At 43.5% G+C, this 23,787-nt stretch overlaps 1 protein-coding gene across 1 annotated transcript in view; it reads right to left on the bottom strand.

Moving 5' to 3' along the window:
- SLC6A11 (solute carrier family 6 member 11) overlaps positions 1 to 23,787 on the bottom strand; it is a 127,993-nt gene that overhangs the window by 62,597 nt on the left and 41,609 nt on the right. Inside the window, exon 6 of the mRNA XM_026016942.2 lies at positions 3,768 to 3,902. Coding sequence (XP_025872727.2) covers positions 3,768 to 3,902 — 135 coding nt within the window. The remainder of the gene's footprint in view (positions 1 to 3,767; positions 3,903 to 23,787) is intronic.

Here is a 23,787-nt window from a genome sequence, read left to right on the forward strand (position 1 = left end):
TATGTTGGTTAAGGTGGGAAAGCAGGATCTGTGGGAATAAAGAGGGAGTGTTCTCAGCAAAGGAATAGCACATGCAAAGGTTCCAAGGTAGAAAGGTCAGTATCTGGAATGAACTGAGAGAAGGGGAGAATGAAAAGGGAGTGTAGCAAGGAGGCAGTACACAGATGACACTGGAGGCCCTTCCATTTGGATCTTATCCCAAAGACCACAGGGAACCCCAGGAGGGATTTAAGCAAAGAGGTGCCTGTCATATTTATATTTGAAAAAGGTCACTCTGTCGCTGCATGAAAGTAGCCTACGGGGGTCAAGAGACATTTCTAGAAGATGAGTTAGGAGGCTCCTGTCAAGTGGGAGATGGTGGTGTCTGGACCAGGCTAGTGGCAACATGCATGGAATGAAGAGTCAGGTGGAGGTCAGAGGCCAACTCTCCCCTTACAGGCATCTGAGGACTCTGCAGCTCAAGGTTAGCAACTTTTTTTAAAAGAAAAGGCCAAACAGTAAATATTTCAGGTTTTGTAGGTATGCAGGAAAAGAGTTACCACAGCAGGCTTGATGTTGCTGCCCAAAAGGGCCTGTTGGCAGGATTGGCTCTTGACTGGTGTCTGGGAAGCTAGCTAAGATGTTCCCCCTGGTACTAAGTTACACAGTCGTTTTGTATGCCTGGGGCACTGAATTCTGCTGTGCCAGCCTGCCTGGACCGTTTGTACAAACAATGCAATTTAGGGGAACACGTGCTTTCCTTCTGAAGGTCTGGAATTCTGGGGACTGTGCGATTGATCACGTGGCTAGAAACTACCTGTGCACTTAATAAAACTTCCCCATTAAAAACCCAAGTCCTGAACAATCTCCTCTGGGCAGAAATACTGCCCACATGCTGCTGCATTTTGAAACTGCAATTGGGAATATGTTCTGTGTGTCTCCTCCTGGCAGGATACCACAGGAAGCCTATGATGGAGATAAACCATTTTCAAGACTGTAACTGCTCTGAGTCCTCTGAGCCCTTCTAGTATATCACTCAATGTCTGTGGGGTCTTGGGACTCTCAACACAAGAGGTCACATGGTTTCTGTCTCAGCCACTCAACTCAATACTGCCTCTGAGTCATGCCTTTGAACAGCCACAAATAATATGTGAAAGAATAAGTAAAATGGCTGTGTTTCAATGACTTATTTTTTTTTTTAAAGGGCAGAGAGCTGAATTTGGCCTCTAAGTCAGTTTGTCAACCCATGTTCACAGAAAATGCAGAATTCTCTGAATCCACTTTGAAACTGCCGACTGAATTCAACCTTTTCATGTCACTAATGAGGAAACTGAAGCCGAAAGAGGAAGAAAGAAGGAAGTTGTCCAACGTCATTCAGGATCAGCAGCAGAGCCAGAGGAAGGCCAGGTCCAGACTGCTGGCCCAATGTGCTTGCCATGACTCCAAGTGGCCATTCCACAGAACAGCCTTGTAGGTAACTGCTAGCCTGGGAGCCAAGGCCTAAGAGGAAGAAGATGGCAGGAGACTGGGATGATGAGGACAATGTGAATGATGGACTATCTGGCTTCACTCCTTTTCTGTGTGTAGGTGTGAGTTGGTGGCACACATGTGTATATGTGTAGATAGGGCTCTATGGTTACGGTTGTAGGTGTTGGCTGGGTTTTCCCAAACTTTTCTGATCATCAGAATCTCCTTTGCAGCTTTCTAATAACATAGATGTGCAGGTGCCATCTCATATCCCCTGAAACTGTACTTTTAATATGTTCCAAGGTGTTCCGATGATCAGTCAGGTTCAGAAACTGCAGGTGATGCTCAGGACCTCTTGACTGACCTTGAGGATTAGGATAAGGAAACATGCAAAGTTTAAAGAATAGGAAATCTGTCCTGGGTCAAAAATTTGTGGATCTAACAAAATGCACAGACCAGTGATTCTGGAAATATGTTTTTCAAAACGGATTCTCCAACTGAGCCTTTGCCATCAGAGGTTGGAGTCGGTGAGGGCAACAGTCAGCAGCTAATTTCCTTCTTCCTAGGGATTCTGCTTGCAATTCAGGATGCTGCCTCAAGTGCCTGGTGGTGCCCTGAGCCTCGGGGGCCCCTCACAGTACAGCAAACTGAGAGAGAAATGAGTACACAATGCCATTCCACCATGAACCTTAATCAGTGCAATGAGGTACACTGGAACTGCTCCATAAACCTTTCCCCCTAACAGAGGGTGGCTGGAAGCCAGAGACTGCACACTTGGAATTTCTTGCAGGCTTATTTTCTATGTAGATTCTACATTCTAATGCATGATCTATCTATGTTTGTTTTAGTAGAAATATGGGTGCCTCTATGTTCATCGTGGCATTATTTATAATAGCCAAATTATGGACGTAGCCCAAGTGTCCACTGATTGATGAATGGAAAAAGAAGATGGGGCATACAGACACAATGGAATATTATTCAATCTTAAAAAAAGAATGAAATCTTGCCATTTGTGACAACATGGATGGAGCTGGTGCTATTATGCTAAATAAGTCAGATAGAGAAAAATACTGTATTTCACTTATATGTGGAATCTTAAAAAAAACGAATAAAACAAAACAGAACCAGACTCCTAGATACAGAGAACAATGTGGTGATTGTTGGAGGGTGGGTAGGCGAAATAGGGGAAGGGGACTAAGAGGTACAAACTTCCAGTTATAAAATAAATAAGTCACAGGTATACAAGGCACACTACTTGTAATATAGTTAATAATATATAACAACTTTGTATGGTGACAGACAGTAGCTAGATTCATCATGTGATCACCTTGTAATTATAAAAATGTTGAATCACTATGCTGTACACCTGAAACTAATATAACATTATATGCGAACTACACTTCGATCAAAAAAAAAAAAAAAAAAGGATGTCGCCTCATCTATCAAATGTCTTTGAGCACATTATCTGACACACTGGAATTACCTGGCGGCCTTTAGTAGATACTGATACCTAGGACCCATCCCCAGAAAATTTAATTTAATTGGTGTAGGTTGTGCTCTGGGAATTGGGATTCCTAAAAAATTCCCTGGAGCTTCTAACAAGTAGTGAGGTTGAGCACTCCTGGGTCTGCAAGATGTTTGTTTTCATCTCTTGTCTTGTATGTTACCCCCATGCACACCACACCACCACTACCCACTTACAGAAGCTTAGGGATAAACAGTCACTCCCTTTAAGGCACAACAGCCAATGCCCTCCTGGAGACAACTAACAGGTGAGCTAGTTTTCACCAATTATTTTCTTTTTGTGAGCTACACCCACAAGGAAAATCAATCACCAACGAAGACTCAGTTCCTCTAGCTGAGATGAATGGCTACAGGGATCTGTGATTTTAGGTGGGAGGAAAAAGTTTGTTTTTATTTTCACTAACTTCTAACTGAAATTTAGCCCCTTCTTCAATTATGAGTGCAGACAGCAAACTACAGTATTATTAGCAGGAGAAATCCCAGATAATTTGATATCACAGCATAGATATCTCCAAATATCATTTATGGTATCATTACTTTGAAACCATGAAAATTATCAGATCTATGGCTGGATCTTGCTGTTTAATGTACTGATAAACAAGCACATTTGTTAATACCATGTCACAAATTTGTTTTCTATTCATGTTAATTTATGCATTGAAAATGACTATTGTGAGAAGGGGTCCACAGGCTTCCATGAGCTCAGCCAGCTGTTGAGCCCCATGGTTAGTAGCAAAGGCCTGCAGAGGGCTTCCCAGTGGTGACAGGCAACTGGGCATCGAGCAAGCAACACTTACCTGTGGGTCAGAGAGCCGCGAGAGGTCGGGGTACAGATAGAACTTGATCCCCTCAGAGGCCCCAGGCAAAGTGACGCCTCGGATCAGGAGAATCAGAAGCATGACATACGGGAATGTCGCTGTGACATACACAACCTGCCCAGGGGAGGAGAGGAAAGAATCAAGAAGGGGTGGCAGTGGTGGCAACATGGCAGGCTCCTAACTTCTCACCTGGAGCAAAAGACTTCCCAGTATAGCAATACATGAACCCACTAACACAGCTTCTTCTCCCACCTCATCTCTCACCACTGACCCCTCAAGAGCTGGGTCTTCCAGCAAGTATCCAGTGAGTGCCTACAATGATTCTTGAGATCAGTTATTTTCTTTCTTTCTTCTTTTTTTTTTTTTTTTTGAGATCAGTTATTTTCAATCATCTGTGACCACAGCCCACAGAAGGAAATATATATGATATCAAAATTCCATACACATCAAGCTAAAACAGGATGTTTCACGAAATACTCTTACATGTGTGATGCACTCAATTTTTTCCATCATATTCTATTTCATTTTTTTTTTTAAACTGGTCATGACCCTCTAAGTTCAGATCACAATTCACCAATGGACCACAATCCACATTTTTGAGAAACACTGTTCTTAATGAAAAGCAAATTTTCACAGCCAAGGATAGGATAGAAAAGTGCAGAGGAGGAGTCAGGGAGGGAATTTGTGAAAGCAAGAAATATCCAGTGTTTGCCAGGGATCATTTCAGCATGGTGTGCCTGGAGACAGGTGATTGGGCCCAATGAACCTGGGAAGCCCTTTCTGACCACAGATTCTGTGCAAGAAGCAAAATCTTCCCTGGGTTTCTTCACACAAGAGCTGCTTACAAGGAAACAGCAACACATTCTAGACTCTGAGAGTTCCTGTCCTGGGTCCACAGGTCCAGGCAGGACTCGGTGTCCCCTTCAGCTCTGATTTTTTTTCTCCTTTGTCACAGTCTCTCTTATAATCACTCGGTTGTGTCCCCTCAGTGGGGGCTGCTTTGTTCCATCTGTTTAGATCAGCAACTTGTCAACATTTGGGAGCCATGGAAACTTCTGAGAATCTAAGGACAGACTTTCCTCCCTTCTCACAAAGGTGCACAGACACAGATATGTGTACCAGTTTTTGGACTGGTTCACAGATTCAGACTGTCCCAGTAAAGAACCTGTGCTGTATGACCTATGGTCTTATTTCTTCTAGAGGAAACATTTTTAAACCTAGGGTTTCTTTTACCAGTGGTCCACTCCTTTACTCAGTTAGTGCATTTATTTATTTACTCACTCATCCCCCTACTCACTCACTCACTCACTCACTCACTCACTCACTCACTCACCAAAAGCACTCCTATGTACCAAGCATTGAACTAGACTGGATAATACAAATAAGGAGTCTTGAATGGAAGTTTCGGCTTCAAGAGGCTTCCCCATTGATAGAAAAGACAGACATGGAGGTAGGTAGATAATTAATGCATTATGTAGTCAGGGGGGGGTTACACTGGAGGAGCACAGAGTAATTAATTATAGAGGCAGTCAGGGAGGGCTTCTGTAAGGAGGTGATCCAGGTATTGCCCCATAAATGGTAAGTAGAAGTTCAGTTCATGGGAAATGGGGACAGAGGGAAGAAGAGAATAAAATCCTACTAAATGCAAGTCACTTTACACGTGACAATAGAAATTGCTACATTTAAGAGTGCCTGGGTGGCTCAGTCAGTTAAGCATCTGCTTTGGGTTCAGGTCATAATCCAAGCCCTGAGTAGGGCTCCCTGCTCTACTAGGGAGAGCCTGCTTCTCCCTCTCCCTCTGCCATTCCCCCTGCTTATTCTCTCTCCCTGTCTCTGTCAAATAAATAAATAAAATCTTAAAAAAAAAAAACAGAAATAGCTATATTTATGCAGCATTTCCTCTTGGATTTTTTCCTTGTATTATTTAATTTTCATATAAATTAACATCTTAGAAAAACTGAAACAGAAACACTAAATACAGTACTACACACAGTGATCTTTGTTAATTGCCCTATTATTTCATTGAAGAATGCTCATATATGCATTGGAGACTGAAAGGGACGGGAACACTACAAAACAAAAACAAAAAAACCATTACTGTTTCCCTGCACTTAGCCTGTAAAGTAAAAGGTAAGAAGCCACACTTTACATAAAAGCAAACGTAAGTAATTTGGTTGGTAAGTGACAAAGCAAGGATTTAAACCTGGTCCTCAAAAACAAAAGATGAGAACCAGCAGAGAGGGTGGTGTCATTGGGTCCTGCTCACATCTAGAGGGCTGGATTGTTTCATCCAGACATTGTCCGATTGTTTCATCCAGACATTGTCCTTAACCTACAATGCGGGACCATCCTCAGCCTGCTCGTAGCCCGGCTCCAGCCACTTTAGCACCCTGCTTCTATTCCAAATCAATCATTGGCTCCATGGACAGGTCATGAAGTTATTTCAAACAATCTCTTGCTGTAGTATATCATGTAATCCAGAAAAGGTGAACAAGAGCCAGTGGTTGATATTGATAGTAAAAAAAATAAAAGCCAGCAATCAGGGGATCCCTGGGTAGCTCAGTGGTTTGGTGCCTGCTTTTGGCCCAGGGCGTGATCCTGGAGTCCCTGGATCGAGTCCTGCATTGGGCTCCCTGCATGGAGCCTGCTTCTCCCTCTGCCTGTGTCTCTAGTTCTCTCTGTCTTGTCTCTGTCTCTGTGTCTCTCATGAATAAATAAATAAAATCTTTAAAAAAGAAAAAAAAGAAGCCTGCAATCAACAGGGTTAATGGTTCCTGCCCATACAGCTAACTGTGCTATAAAAGCTCCATTTCCTCTAGCCTGGTAGGCACAAGCTATCGTGGATCTTCAGAATTTCATATATTTTCTGGATTCTCTTCCTTCAAACTGGGCCCCCACATACCAGCCAACCAGCTTCTGTCTATGAAAAGTCAAGGGGAAGCTAAAATCTATTGCTTTTAATTGCATACTTTCCACTTTTGTCTCTGGGGTATGGTAGAAGATGGATTATCCAGAATGCCCAGGCTCTGAATAATGATGGTTCTATCTTAACCCCCGGTGGTCATAAAATTTAAGGAGAAGAATATTACCGGATAAAATAGAAGAACAACTGAAAATCATAGGACTTTATCCTTATTGTGTTGGACCACCTTGATGTGACAACTTGTTGGTTATGCTCCACCTGGTTTAACTTTTGAGTGTGCTGGGCAACCAGTGTGTCATTAAGGGGTCACTTATAACGTGGCCAAATGCACCTCCACCCAAATGCCCTCAGCAACATACATAGCAGACTGTTCCTCCAACTCTACAGTAGCATAACTCATTAAATGGCTAATGACTATTTTGGAGTAATTCCATTTTTTAGTGTTTCAAATGCATGCTCTGCTTCTACATTACATTGAGGAGAACTACACTTCCTCTGCTGGTATCTACACCTTCATTTTTACACTTTTAAAAATAAAACCATAAAGGAAAGCAAATATTCAGATGAACTGCCCAAAGACCACAGTGCAGACAATGACTTGGGCTGCCAAAATGAAACCACTGGCTGGCAGGCATTAGTTGGAAAAATCCCTTTGTGAGCTGAGGTTTGAGAGCCTTGAGTCAAGGAACAAAAGGTGGTTTAGGGGCATCATTATGTAATGGACACAAGTGGAGAATGGTATGAAAGTTGAAAATGCAATGCTGAGGACAGCTTGTGTCTGACACTGGTCCTGGTTCTCCCAACAGCCCCTTCTAACCCTCAGCTATACCAGACACTCCAACATCATCTTTGATTTTTCCTGAGAACAGTAGTAGACTGTCCAAACAATACAGATCTTGCCATTAAGAGATTGCACCCTGCCACATCCCTCTTATGCCTATGGCAGACATCACCAACCAATCACAACGCTCTCTGCAGCTAAGCCTGGATGCAACCAAGCCTCAGAACCCTCCATAGTACTCCAGGCAGCCTCCATAATGAGCTGAGAAGAAACCCACTATCTGCTACCCTTGCTCTAGCCCCATGTGTTATCTATGCATTCACAGTCCTTATGCATTCACCTGCAGGTCCTTAGTTCCTGTTCCCAGAGTGGGAAGACCCAGATCTTGTGCTCAAAGAAGGAACTGCCGAATGTGCATGCCTGCATGACACTCCTGGGCTCATGACACCCACCAGAGTAGTGTGAAACAGGAAAAGGAGGCTAGAGAGACAGGCTAGAAAGTTCTTTGTGGGTGGATTCAGCCTTCCAGCTCTGACAGTGGGGTTGCAGCTGGGTCTCTAAGGATAAGCAGGAATGGGAGAGGCTGAGTCCACCAAGGAAGATGTAGAACTAGCCAACAGTGTGGAAATGGGCTGAGAATACTCTCCCCTGGGTTGTCTTCCAGGTGTTCAAACTGGAGTCTGCCTCCCCTCTTTCCCCAGCTGCTTTCACATTTAGTCAGTGGCATCAAGTCCTGCCAACTTGATCTCCAACTATATTCTGAAATGACGCCCCATCTTTATTTTTTTTATTTTTTAAAGATTTTATTTATTTATTCATGAGAGACACACACACACAGAGAGAGAAAGAGAGAGAGAGAGAGAGAGAGAGAGAGAGAGAGAGAGAGAGAGAGGCAGATACACAGGCAGAGGGAGCAGGCTCCATGCAGGGAGCCCGATGTGGGACTCAATCCCGGGACTCTAGGATCACACCCTGGCCGAAGGCAGGCACTAAACCGCTGAGCCACCCAGGGATCCCCAACGCCCCATCTTTAGTCTGATCACTGGGGCCTTTTGTCACTTTTCTTCTTGGTTATGTGACAGCCCCAAGCTAGCCACAGCACAGCCCAGGTTTCAAAACCATGAATCCAGCATGTCTTCCAGCTTCTCTGAGTCTGCTCCCCTCAGCCTCACATTCAAGGTTGTGGAATATACTGCAGAGGACTGGATTTGGAGTTAGATGACTCTGCATTCAAATCTCAGCTCTTCCCTGACTTGCTATGTGACGTGACCAGTCTCTATCCTTCCCCCAAACATTCTGTCCTCTGCTGTGCTAGGTTCCTCACCCTTGGGGAGTATGCCAGGCTTCTTCAGGCCTCCTTATCTTTTCATGTCACTCTTTATCTGTAATATCCAGCTCTAGGTGTTCATCCTAGGTATGTCTGAATCCCCACAAGGCTAGGACTCCTCAAGGTCAGAAACCCTGCCTTCCAGGTGTAATATCTTTGCCCTACCTATTTTATATGTCAGGCAGCCGAGGCCCAGAATGGTTAATGAAATACAGTAGCACCCCCACCCCCACCTTATCCACAGGGGATGTGTTCCAAGACCACCACTGGATGCCTGAAACCACAGGTAGCATGGAACCATACATATATACTATGGTTTTTTTAAAAAGATTTTATTTATTTATTCATGAGACACACACAGAGAGAGAGAGAGAGAGAGGCAGAGACATAGGCAGAGGGAGAAGCAGACTCCATGCAGGGAGCCTGATGTGGGACTTGATCCTAGGACCCCGGGCCATGCCCTGAGTCAAAGGCATACATTCAACCACTGAGCCACCCAAGCGTCCCTGTTTTTTTTTTTCCTATATGTACATACCTATGATAAAGTTTAATTTATCCATTAGGCACAATAATAGCCAAGAATAAACTAGAATAATTTTAACAATATACTGGAATAAAAGTTAGGTGAATGTGGTCTCTCTCTTCCAATATATCCCATTATACTGTACTCATCCAGCTTGTGATGCTCTGACATGAAAAAATATTTACCCATGTGATGAGAAGTGAGAGGAATGACACAGAAACTGTGACATAGCGTTAGGCTACTATTGGCCTTCTGATGTCAGAAGGAGGGTCATCTGCTTTCATTGAGGAAATGAAATCACAGAAAGCAAAATCACGAATAAGGAGGACTACTGTACCTCCATCTCATCTCAGGACCTATCTTCTTTACCTACAAGCCATGCCACCTGCCCACCTATTGTTGAGAGGCTAAGGTGCCACATCCTCCCCAACTCCCTACCACATGTGCATCCCCATCACTCCAGCACCCTCCAATCACCTCAAGCTGCTCTCCATCAGCTGTTTCATTGCCTCAGGAGCTTAAGATTTCTAAAACATAAGCTCCTTGAGGAAAGGGAGTTCTGTCTTTTACTTTCCCTGTTGTATCCACAATGCCCAGCATAAGGCACTTAAAACGTGCTCGATAAATATTTGGTAAATGGATAAACAAATAAGCAGGCTGAGATCTGGGATCCTGAGGTTAACTTAGGGCTTCAGAACACCATGCTGTGCTTTGTCCATATGAAATGTTGGGTCTCCATAAAACGGGATTCAGAAAATTGAATCTGATTTTTAAAAAGATTTATTTATTTGAGGGAGAGAGAGACAGAGACAGAGAGAGAATGTGCACACATGCATGCATGCTAGCAGTGGGGAGGAGCAGAGGGACAGAGAGAGAGAATCTCAAGCAGACTCCCCCCCTGAGTGCCGAGCCCAGCGCAGGGCTCAGTCCTACAGTCCTGAGATCATAATCTGAGCTGAAATCAAGAGTCGGATGCTTAACCAACTGAACCACGCAGGTGCCCCTGAATCTGATTTTAAGAGGAGAATTGATAAATAAGGAAATAAGAAATTTGTCTTCGAAAGATAGATCAGTGCAGACACAAAGGGCAAGAAAGTTCAGGTACAAGGTACTTCATCAGCAAAGCTCATCACTTTTAAGTTGCCTGAGGCTACAAGATTCTCTGGAAGAGCCAAGCAGGGTTCAGGCATTAAGCTAAATTATGCAGTGTTTGGTGATGGACACAATAAGTAACTGACAAGGTACCATCAAGTTTCTGGTTGCTCCCGGCTGCTGCCAGTGGTGGCTCAGATCCAGAGAGGTGGGTGTGGGGGAAGGAGGGTCTAATCTGTCAGACCTCTGAGGTCTCTGAAATGAAGTTCCTTCCCTAAACACATCCCTTGGTTATGGAAGACTTTTTTTACTATTGTTTAATTTCCTTTCAGTAGGTCAAGTCCTCCTGAATATAAAGGTTAGCACAATTGGTGGTAATTATACTGTATCCTGTTTTAATTGACTCTAATTGCTCATTTGCATTCCAATACTGGAATTGTGAGGCATTTTCCCCCTACTTCCAGGACACAGCTATTTATTTCATAGCAAGGAGATTGTCTGATCATTGGGAAAATGACAAAAGTTGCAGAAAGGCTGACCATCCCTAAGTTTTCCAGGATAATGGAGTCAATTGGAAAGTTGAGCCTTGTTCAAAAGGTTTGGGAAAGCAGGGTGGTGTGAGGGCAAGGACACAGACCCACAGGGTCAGAAGATCCAATATAAGCAGCTTGGGCAAGCTCCATACCCTCTCAGGGCTGGCATTTTACCATCTACTAGAGGCAGGGGGAGAACTAATCCAAGATTCAATCACTCTTGTACCATTTTCCCAATTCATTTTTTTTTTTTACCATATACAAGTATTCCTTTGTACTATTCACTTAATATTTTCTATAATTCAATATTCTGTTTTTATGTTCAATAAATATATGTAATGGAAAAACTGAATCACTGCCATAGAGAAAACCATTATCTCTAGCCACAAGTATAGAGGGTAAATGCAAAAATAAATGCAATGAAAATAAAATGCAATTAAATTATAGCCAAAGGCTCTCAGGCTAAGCTATATTTTCTACTTGTTCAAAAGCAAAAGTGGCATGTGTCAGGGAGGTGCTAAAAGATAAAGCAGCTTACTATACCTTTTGCCTTAAGCAACATGAAAAAGGAATATTATCTCATTCTATGACTGGATGTTCTTTAATATGGGTTTATGTATCACTAAAATTATCCTGTGTACTTTCAGTAGAAAGAACATCTCATACTTGGGTGAACGATCAGAGGGATGATTGCTGGGGTCCTTCCCAGCAACCACAGTGTTTTCTAAAAGATTCCATAGTTAACCATAACCCTTTTAAAGGACCAGGATTCCTTAGAGCTATCCAAGGTCCTGACATAATTTAGGCTGAACCTTCTGAGAGCCAGCTACCCAGGGCCTTGGAAGAGGCTGCTGTTAATTGAGCACCAGTGGGTGCCACAGATGTGTTATATAGTACCTCTAACTGATATTCATACCACTTGAGTAGGTTCTATCCCTATTTTGCAGACAAAAACAAACGAAAACCCTTGAGAATTAAAGAAAGAAGTGGCTTGTGCCAGGTCACAGAACTGTAAGGGATCAGAAGTCAGTTCTTGCTACCACACATCCTGTGCTCCATGCCACAGACCTGACAAGACAGGCCTTCCTGTTTTAATTCCTGTTTCTTCCTTTGTCTGTCCTTGACTTTTAAGGCCCAAACAAACAAAAGTCCAGCTTGCTTTACTTTTGGCAGCAACTCGTCATAGCCTACTACCCCAGCATGGGAAACTGTATTAGTCAAGTGCTCCCAGACTTCCCTTCTATCTGGGCTTGCCTCTGTGTGAGGGTACATATGCCCAGCACATATGGTTGGAAAGCACAATACTAAACATCCAATCCTTAGAGTATCAGTGTTTTGAGTATCAACAGATCTTCCCCAGCTCTGACTTTTGAGAGAAAACTATCTGAATTCCTAGGTAGGTACACCATAGTAGGCACCAAATAGTCTGGTATAACCTCCCCTAAGATGTTATTGATCTCTGGGAACAAGGTTCTAGGAGAATGTGAGTCTGAAGAAGGGATGTCACCATGGGCATAATTGGCCTCTTCACCCTTTTTAGAAGCATTATTCTTTAGATCATTGTAATAGAAATAGGAAGTGAAGAAAAAACGTTCTAAGCAACGAAATTCTAAATAGGTAGAAGTCATGTTTTCACAAGAAAATAGTGAAGATATTCACTATTTGAGGAGAGAATAATATTTCAGCAATGCAGAAATATTTCCATGGGAAGCTGTAGTTATAATTTTTATGCAATGGTACATAGTATATCATTATCTAAGAAAGTTAGCCCATGTATGAGGCTTAAAATAATATACCTAAACACTAGCTAGCCTTGGGATCTGTGCTTCAGGGCATCATCCCAGATCTAGGTTGAGGAGGAAGAGAAGGATGGGATTAGGGCTGGAAGCAGCAAGCACGGTGGGAGGATCTGGTTTCAGTCCCCATCCCCATTCTACCACGAGGGCAGAGACCATGAGCCCTATTTCAAGATTCACTTTCTCTTTTCCTACAGTATCAAAACTCCTAGTTTTTGACTGGACCCATGGCTGTCTAGAATAAAGACAACATTTCCCATATTTCCTTGCAGTCAGGTGTGGCCACATGACAACGTTATGGTCAATGCAATGCAAATGAAGGTGTGGTGTACAACTTCCAGGTTGGGTCCTTAAAGGGAAGGGGTGTATTCTATCCTTCCCTTCTTGCCCTTCCCACAGGATGGAATGAAGACCAAGTAGTGAGCCATCTTTGACCAAGGAAATGAGGGTAACACCCAAAGGACAGAACAATGGAACAGAAATAGTCTGGGTCCCCAATAGCAGGCAGCTTACACCTGAACTGTGATGGGAGAGACAAATAATCTGTCTTGTTTCCATTACTGCTCTTTGGGGTCTCCATTATAAAAAGTCAAACATGTAACCTAAATATCTAACCCCTGATTGCCTCTGTGATCTTGGATAGGTCCTGTTTCTGCTCTAAGTCTCTATCATTTTTTCTTAAATGAAGGCACTAGCCCAAATGATCCACACTATTCCTTTTTCCTCAGAATGAAGAAAGGATTCCAAAGATGATCTAAGGATCCTGAAGGTAGACTCTTCAGAGCAACCATCCTTCTACACCTGGAATCAACCAAGAGTGCAACAAAGACAGTCAGGAAGTCTTCAGAAAGGTCCAGTTAGCAAAATTAGAAAAGCACTTAGAAGACCCATCAAAGAGATCACCATTTCCAATAAGCTACTGTTTTAACCTTCTCTGTCACAGTTTAGAATGAGCTTGACAGGGTGAGTAGCCAAATATGGTATGAACCCCATCATCAAGTACAAAGGTGCATACACGGTTAGAATGTCTCTGAGGTCTTCCGGGCCTCCATCCTCTTCATGTGTGAAATGAGGCTAATGCCCATTTCAAAGGCTGATTTAAGAATTTGGGATTACCATGCAAAGCATCTGACATACAGACACTGCTCAATAACTGGAAGGATTGTGATTACCTTTGCTGGCCACCACAGGGTCAATAAGCAATGCCCCTCCAGCCCAGTGAGTGAGTTTCATTGGCCAGGAGAGAACAACATATATGGGGGGGGGGGGTTCAAGAATATAAATAGAGAGGCTGAAGTTATCCCTGTCTCTGCTGTAAGGGCAGACAGGAGCATGGCTCCTGAAAATCCTTGTGGGATCCTCTCACTATCAATGGGAATGAATAGCAATGTGATGGCAGCAGAAGGCTGGTGTAAAGAGGTGGTAAATCACTGGTTGAGAAAATCTGGGTGAATAGGACCAGAGATAAGAAAACATCAGGACAGAAGGAAAGTGTACATAGCCGTTCTGAGGAGGTGCAGCAGCCAGACTCTGGAATGAAGGCTAGGGGGTAGCAGGAGTAAGCCAAAGGGGCCATTATGGGTGAGAATCCTCTGAAGTCCTGATTGCAAGCAACAGCTGTGACAGCTGAAAGGGCCAGGCTGCTGACAGCACTTAGATGGAATGGAAGGAATTATACCAGGATAAAACTCCATAAGACTAAGTTCAAACTAAAAGAATAGAAGGGACTCAAAGGCTACAGTGAAGGGAAGGATGGGACCCAGCTGTGTCATCATGGGGATGAAGCCTGCCCTGTGAAAAGATGGAGTCATACTTTCAGAAGAGGAAGAAGAAGAATGACAATAAGCATTGCCAACCTTCATGAAGCTCTAAGAACCCATGAAGAAGGAGCTTGGAGGGCTCCCCATTGAGGGGTATGTACTTGTTAAGGGGATCAGGTGCAGCTTATGAGGGAAAACTTATGAGACTTCTCAGATTCTGACCCTAAAATGCCACTGCCAGCCCTAATGGGTTATGAAGGAAAGATTAGATCAACAAGGCATCTTCAGGGGTTGGTGCATTGTGGGCAAGGTACCAAACATCTTAGGAATGGTGTTATTCTTTCTTCTTGCTTATGCCTGGGACCATAAAGATCATCTACATTCATGGACTGTTCCAACTTGGAGATCCCTTGGCTTTATTATTTACTAATCAGGGCCATGCTGGTTGGACCAGAGGTCTTAAGAGGGAAAAGTGTTCTGTTCATGAGAAATGGAAGATCAAGAGGTCCCTAATAATAATGGGACTAATTTATTATTAGTTTTTAGAACTAATTATTAGTTTTAGAACCAATTTATTAGTCTAAAACAAATTATTAGTTTTAGAACCAATTTATTATTGGTTCTACATGCTTTCCCATTATGTTATCCAGTGCTATAAGGTAGAAACCATTACCATTCCTCTTTCACAGAAGTGGAAACTGGGCATCCAGAAGATGAGTATTTGGCCCATGGTCACACAGTTAGAAAAAGGCAGGATTCAGGTTCATATCTGTGCCAGCACTCAACCACAACACAGCCCCATAGAGAATTCAAGTGTTCCTGTAATCCAACCAGCTTCACCTCACACATCTCCCTGTGTTCTCCAAACAAACCCTGCATTTTCATGTGTGTAAATCCTTGCTTTTGTCATTCCCTTCACCGAGAAGGTCCTTTCCCCCTTTCTAGTTAACAAAATCTTGCCAACCTTCAAGACTGGTCAATTACTATGTCTTTTAGGAATCAGGCCACAGGATAAAATGCTCCTTGTATAGCCTACAGCACACTGGGCAGTTCAGCACACAGACAGGGGGATTAGCCTTGACCACAGAATAACCAAGTTCAAATCCAGCCTCTGGCACTTTCTATCTACATGGTTGACTTTTGACAAATTATTGTCTTTCTAGGTCTTGATATTGTCTTCTATAGAATGGGGATAATAATAAAGCCAATTAACTCAATCCCATTGAGCCTTGGGTTCTTAAATCTATGGAATACAGATAACAGTTCCTACCTCTTACGGTTAAGGGTGAGAATTAAATGAGCCAATGTCTACAAAGCACCAGACACAGAGACTTGACACATCAGCCCATGGTAAACAGCCTTCCATTCTTCTTTCACTTAGCTCTTACTTCATTCTACCTTCTCATACACCTGCCTCTCCTTCTCGGGTGGGATCTACTGAAGAGCAAGGACCTTATTCATCTTTGCACATTCTGAATGGTTCTCATAAAGGCCTAAAAAGACAGTAAACAGTTGATGAATAAACACATTCTGACCTCAATAACCCAATGAGAACAAATGGAACAAAACAGGATATAATCCCATGTGCCCACAATGGACCTTAAGTGTAAACAGTTCTCACTTTGAGCCTCTCCATCTAAGGATAAAGAACTTTCTGTCTAATTTAATTCACCAGCCATTCATTGAGCCCACTGTGGGCTGGGCCTTGTGCTGCTTTTGGAGGGCATACCGATGAATGAATTAGGCCCCTGCCTACAAGGGTGTAAGAGCCAGCCCCAAACACCCACAGCCTTAGTGGTGGACCATTCAGTGGCAGCAGTGGGAGCTTAGAAACACAGTGATGAAGGAAGTAGGCAGCTCAGGTGACAATGGTACAGGTAGAGAGCTCCTCATGGGCCTAGGCTTTGAAGGGGGACAGGCTGTCCCTATTGCTCCAAAGCTTCATGATCTAGAATGTGCTGCATTATTCAGAGCAAGAAAGTTCAAGACATGGAGCCCATGGGGGTACTTCAGCCTGGGACCATCACCTCCAGGGGAAGAAATAAGCTTTGCCTGGTAGCTGAAAAGCTGGATATCCAGGGGTGGCAAGATACTTAAATAGCAACCATGCTCATTAAGACGGTTGAGCGCAATTCAAATCCTTGTCCACAGGATATCTAAAAATCACTAGATGGGGGAGTCTAGTGTTTAAGCCTATTTTATGGTGAATTAAGATTAACTAGAGAGGCAATGCTATTGATATTTACATAGCTCGACCATAAAGACCACAAAAATGAAAACAAATCCCCAAATAAGCTCAAGTGGCATAAATATTTCATGCAGTGTCCAGCCAAGCTTACACCAGCATTAGGAGCTATTATTTACTGCCTGGAAAACACACTTGGTACCTTGGCTAATAATGATTTAAACCTCATCCATCTCTTTTGGACTAGAAGGCTGGTGTTGCCATGGAGACCAAGAGTACCATTAAAGCACACGATTAAATCCCAGGCAAAGATTTACCAGTGTGGGGAGACTGTTGGTTGGGAAACACCACCCCACATCCTCTTACACTAGTCTTCAACATGCTTGCTCATGGCAGTGGAGGTATGGAGGGGAGAGAGCCCATATTCATGGATTATGTGTGTAACTAGAAAGAGCAGCGTGCTTCCTGGATCCTGCATGCATCACCTGCTCTCTGTGACAGACTGTCTTCCCTCCAGCCCACAGGCCACTCAGAGTTCTCCTGGGTCTTCCTTAGGAGTCCTGAGCAACAAGGATTCCTCCTAGGCCACTTGTGCTGGTTGTAACACACTCCTTCCAAAACAGCTTCATGTTTTGAAAGGAGAACCTACACTTGCCTCTGCTGATGGAGACCCCATTCTGTCTCCCACCTCTCTATTCAGAGAACACTGGGAATACCTATTAAGTCAAACTCAATAATTTATTCGCACTTGTCTTCCAATTTTGTAGCTTTAATTTTCCCTGATTAGATGATGTCTCTGGTTGTCTGCTTCCTTTCCTCATTATTTTTTTAGTCTCTTTCACAGGCTCACTCTTCACTCATCACTCATTCTTTCCAACAATTGATCGTCCAACTAGCCAACTTTGATGAGCATCTGCCTGTGCCAAATACTGTGGGAGGCACAGAGGATGTGAAGACAGATCAGGAGCAAGCCCTGTCCTGTGTTTCATGGGGGCAGATTCAGAGCTGCCCAAAAGTCTGGCCTCTATCTCATCTCTATTCACTGTCTACCCACTCTCCTGACTTTTCTTACCTACCCTTAGAGTTTTAGAAGTCACAGATGTCCTGATGGCCTTCACCAGCTCAGCCATATCTCAAATTGAAGACCAACACTTTCAACCCCCTGTGTCTACATACACCTGGATTTCCTACCTCCAAATGCACATGCTCAAAACCAACACCCCCAAAGGTGTTCATTGTATTGTCACTTCAGTTGAGTGGCTCTGTTAAAATATTTTAAATTAAATTAATTTATATCAATTGCTGCTTGATGTTTAAAATGTATTTTTAAAAGATTACATTGTTTCTGCAGAAACGCACAGAAAAATGGGTGACAGTTGATACTGTAAAGCACATAGAAATCATTAGAAAAATAATCACAATCTCAAATTTTCCTGCACAGGAACGACTAAATACAGCTGACCATTGAACAGCACAGGTTTCAACTGCTTAGGTCCACTTGTATTTGGATTCTTTTTAAAGATAAACATAGTACAAGGCTGTCTATGTATTTTCTCTTACGATTTCCTTCATATATCCTTTTTTTTTAGCTTACTCTATGTAAGAATATAGTATATAACACATACAACATACAAAATATGTGTTAGTCAACTGCTTATGTTATCTGTAAGGCTTTTGGTCAACAGCAGGCTATTAGCAATCAAGTGGGGAATTAAGTTATATGTGGATTTTTGACTCTGCAGAGGGTTGGTACCCATAACCCCCATGGGGCTCAAGGTCAACTGTATTTCATGGATCTAGGAAAATATCTTCCAGCAGATGAAGCTGTATTACATTGTTACTGCAGTACATGCAAACTATTAGCTATTAAACCTCAAACAATACACCCGCAGATAGGACCATCTGCCAAAGAAACTTTGAAGCAGTGAGAGTCTATAAGAGTCTCCTGTGGTTACTTCCCGTGTCATATAGGAAGGTCAGGCAATGCAGATTAGATGAACTGGAAGTATTTCTGCTTCGGATAAACATTCTTCTTAAGTGGTAGTATTATATACTGGCATATAAAATAGTGGTGTATCTTAGATCAGATGAAATATTGAAAATTAGAAGTTTCTCATCATTTTGGGACCACAAGACCCTATGAAAATCAGGTGATAGGTATGAACCCTCACCCTAGAAGAATGTGTCCCATAATTTTTATACAAGTCCAAAAGATTTTGGGGCCCGCTGAAGCATCTGTGGACCTCTAACATATATGCTGATGGCTCCACTGCACACCCCTCCCTCCTGGGCTTCAAACCTTCCAGGCCACCATGCAGACAATCTCTATTGCAGCACCACAAGCATCACAGACACAATGTGGTTCTCCCTTAGCTCCACCACCCACACCTTGTCCTCCTGCCATGTTACCCCTCTCAGCCAACAGTGGCACCAAGCACTACACACTTGAGCCAGGAACCTGGGTTTCTTTGTAGACATCTCTGGCCCCTTCCCCCTCTACGTTCAGCCCCAGGGAGTGGGAGCTGATGCTCACTCTTGTGTTGTTCTCAAATCCATTCTCTTCTGTCCATTGCAAGGCTGCCACCATGTCCCACTGAACTACCCCAGCAGGATCCAGCCTTGGCTCATGTCTACCCATTCTCCATAGTCACAGGGCCCTTTTTTTAAAGAAACCCTGGTCACATTACCCCTTTGCTGTCAGCCTTTCTGTTTCTCTCTATTCATTAACTTCATCTTCTTACTAGGCTCATCTACAAACCCCTCTTCTAGGTTGGTCCTGACCTACCCATCCAGCCTGCCCCTCTCCATTCCCTCTCAACTAATGCATGCTCTGGCCACAGTGAATTTCTTTCCATTGCCTTCCTGAGCCATGTTCCCTCCCTCTCTCTCTGTGGACCATCCCATGTGTCACACAGGAACTGCATCTTAGATATTTGCCTGTGTGTGTCCAGGATTTACTAGTACCTGTAATCCAGTAGGTGTTTAATAAAAGCATGCTGAATTAATCTTAAAACACATGTTTCCAAAAAATGCCAATGCAGCATTAAATGCTGTGGTGAGACAGAAAAGTGAGGTGAGTTCCAGTTCCAGCTCTGTGATCATGAGCAGATGACAGGACCTCTCTAAACCTCAATGTGCACACCCCTAAAGCAGGAATGAAAAGATCTACTTGAATGACTGTTGTAAAGGTTAAACAATATAATGTAAGTTGGTGTTTGTGACAAAAGCAGTACTGTTGTCTAAGGGGTAAACTGGAGACATATGGACCATTTGAGGTCATCACAAAGATTAAGACATCGCATTTAATGACCAAGGGCTAAGAAAGCTGGCAATCTTGCAATGCATGGGACAGTCCCCAAGTAACAAAAACTGCTGTTTCTCATGATTTCCAAACACACCACTAGATATTTATGTGTGTGTGTATATCGTGGAGGAGGGTGAGCTGTTTATAATTAAGTCTAGAATCTGCTTTATGAATAACTTCAAAGTATATTTTACTTCATTATTTAATATAAACTGAATTTTCCAGGGGTACCTGGGTGGCGTAGATGGTTAAACATGCAAGCCTTGATTTCAGCTTAGTTCATGATCTCAGGGTCCTGGGACTGAGTCCCATGTCAGGCCTACGCTCAGCAGGGAGTTTGCTTGAAGATTCTCCCTCTCTCTCTCTCTTTCTCCCCCCACCCCTCCACTTGCAAGCTCTCTCCTCTCTCTAAATAAATAAATCTTTTAAAAGATAATAATAAACTGAATTTTCCAGAAATGCAATTATCATGTAAGTTCAAGGTAGACTGTACTCTCTCTCATTCAGTACTTTACCAAATGTTAATGTTATTCATCATTTCAGAAAAATCATATCACTAATGGCAATGCCACAGATAGAGCCTCAGTGGTCAATGCAATACCCTTCTGTCTACATTTGTAGCTGTTGCATTCATGTTGATTCTATAACATATGTGGTTAACTCTTGTTGCAAGATGCAAACCACAGAGGAAAAAGAACTGGTAATATCCTATGGAAACTTGGCTCTCTTGTCTTCTATCCAGATGCATTTATGCCAGGCTGCTGCCAGCACCAGATGACTCTGTTACCTTTGCAGTGTACTGAGCATTTACATATTGAAACACGTTTTATAAGTTTCTTCTTTTTTGCTTTTCCTTTAAAATATAGCCAGGGTATTATCTCAACTGTCTTGAACTTATCGGGGCAGGTAAAGTATTTATGAATTGCATTTCAGGGCTGTAAAGGCAGTATTACAAATCTTTGTCATAAACAAGGGTGCTGGGTCTGTGAGTGATTTAAGCCAGCACTGGGTTGTAGCAGGGGTGGGTGTTTGGAAAGTTCTCAGCATCAGGGCTAGCATGGAGTGAGCACTAGCCTTTTGGTGCTAACACTACTATTGTCAGGATACTGGGTCGATCATAACTGTGACACTACATACTTGTGATTCAGGATAAAGATCATGTCTGGCTTCTGCAGAGTGAATTATCTTCTGCTTCGATCTTCTCACTGGGGGGTTCTAGTTCATTACACATGGGGGGTTGTCAAACAGGAAGGAAGACAGCTGCTGCCATAGCACAGTGCATAGTGCGAGACCTATAGGTGCCCCTTCCACTTTCCCAAAACACATCCCTGCTCAAGGACCCTCAATGGATCCCCACTGTCCATGTGACCTTAGTCTAGCACTTATGCTCCCCACTCCCTTGAAATCTGGCCTTCCTTATGGCTTCCCAATTTCCACAGCCACCCTTGACTCTCTCCCTTTCCTTACCTGTCTTCCACTGGAAGGCCCAGTTCAGCCCTCCACTTGGCTGTCCTTCAAAGTGAAGCTCATGTCCTATCTCTTCCAAGAGGCCTTTCCAGACCACTCTGGCTTCCTTAGACAACCTCTGTACCAACATGACAATGCCACTATTTGATAGCTAATCTATACTACAAAATTGTGTTAATTATCTTCAAGTCAGTGAGTCCAATCTTACTTCTCCATTAGACTGAGAACTTTTTAAGTTAGAGAGTAGCTTTATAAAAATCACAAGCAATTAAATAAAAACAGCAGTGATTTGCATGTGTCCTCCAGGCAAGTATTTGCATGCCTAACTCCACTTAAGCCCTATAGTGACCCACTGACATGAGCATTCTTACTGTCCCTGGTGAAGGTCAAGCTAACAGCTCAGAGCAAAGAAAGGCCCATACCCAGACCTGCAGGGCAAAGCTTTGGTTCAAAGTCTTAGGATCACCTGGCTCTGTTCTCTTCTTCCCATTCACCTACATGTCACCTGCCAATGGTGCCAGGCACATGGTAAACACTTGGGCTGGTAAATATTTACCTAGGCCAGGAAGGGAGCCAACATTTATTCAGGGCTCCACATATACTAGTGGAAAGAACACTGTGGTTTTGAGATTCTCTTCTGCAGACCTGCATTCAAATCCTGACTCCTCCAATGGCTGTGTGATCCTGTGCACATCACCTACATCTCTGGGCCTCAGTATCTTCATTTATAAAATGGGTTTGCTAACACTTACCTGACACTCTGTTGTGAAGGTTAAGTTGAATAATGAATGTAGAGTCCGCAGCCCAATGTCTGGCATGCAGTTAAGGACTTGGTAAATTATGTTTACCCAGCTTAGGGCAAAGACCCGAGCTTTGAACCGGGGTCAATCTGACTCCATAGCTCCTACGACATCCTCTCCATCTCCCTGCATCCTCCCTCTAAACCTGTGATCACTCTTCATTTGCTGCTGGTCCTTAGACAAGGGTCTCACACCTACAGCTGCACAGTTGGGATCACATACAATTCCTATGGACCCTGCCTCATTTTTCACTCCTTTCCCCCAAGACAGGTTTTCTTTTCCCTCTGCTAATTTCCTAGCCACTGGGGGTGGGGTGGGGTGGGGAAGAGACCTTGGTTGTAGGATTGTCAGGAAATGCTTTGGAACTTTCACCCCAATCAAACAGGTCCTAGCACATGACAAGCATCACATACTTGTCAGCTGATTGAATCAACTAACAAGTGACCGCTCCCAGCACCTACCACGTGGCTTACCCTAGGGATAAAGAAATGCAGAAGAGGCCCTGACAAGTCATGGATGCTCACTCACCAAATGAGGAGGAAGGAAGAAGGGAGAGAGGAAAAGACAGAAGGAAAATGGAAGAGAGGAGGGAAGGAAAAGGGATGCATGCCAGCTTTATGGCCTTTGTATAGTTTCTTTTTCCTGGAATCCCCTTTCTCCTCTGCTCTGGGGTAATTAATAATCATCCAGCTTGGATGCCACTGCTTCCCTGGGGCCATTCCCAGCACAGGGATGTTTCATAACTGCCTGTTTACTGGCCTGCCTATACTCCAGACCCTAAACTTGTTTAGGGTCAATATCTGCAGTCCCAGGCACAGGGCATGCTTAATAAATATTTGCCTCTCAAAGTAAGAAGTCTCCCTGAGCCTGCAAGCCTGGCCATCATGGGACAATGACAGGCAAACTTGGGGCAGTTGTATGCTGCTGCCATCAAGAGCCAGTGGAGGAGTTAGAGAAGGCCAAGGAGGACGAGGGTGGAAGGGGTCTGGAAGGCTTCCTGGAAGAAGAAGAGCTATCAGGGAGGGGCAGAAAAACAGTGGATGAAGAAGCAGGAGCTGGAAGAGGGCACAGTGCTACCTGTCACCCTGCCAATGCCCGTTACCTGTCAGTGACATAGGGAGGACTGGCAGTAAGGGGCACAGAGACAGGGAGACACATTTGAGGGAAGGCTCACTTGGGGTGAAAGAGACTTAAATCTCTTCCATCCAATGCTAGCATTTCCTAAATGCCAGGGTGGGATTCAAGCTGGACCTTCAACCATGGGCAGAATGTCAGGGCAGGAGGGAAGGCAACCAGACGTGAGGGGAGAGATGGTGGAGGGGTGTCTGTCTTGCTGGGGGAGGCAGGTAGTGGACAGAGGTTTTCTGGGTGGATGAGACTGGTGATTTTGATAGAGGTTTCACAGCTTTTAACCTTCCTATCAAAATGACCTCCCATGGGGAAGGAAAACCATATGAATAAAGTATTTCCTTTGGCATTTTCAATGATGGAGAAAAACTGTTAAGTAT

The sequence above is a fragment of the Vulpes vulpes genome, chromosome 9, assembly GCF_048418805.1.
Source record: "Vulpes vulpes isolate BD-2025 chromosome 9, VulVul3, whole genome shotgun sequence".
In the NCBI taxonomy this organism is placed as follows: Eukaryota; Metazoa; Chordata; class Mammalia; order Carnivora; family Canidae; genus Vulpes; species Vulpes vulpes.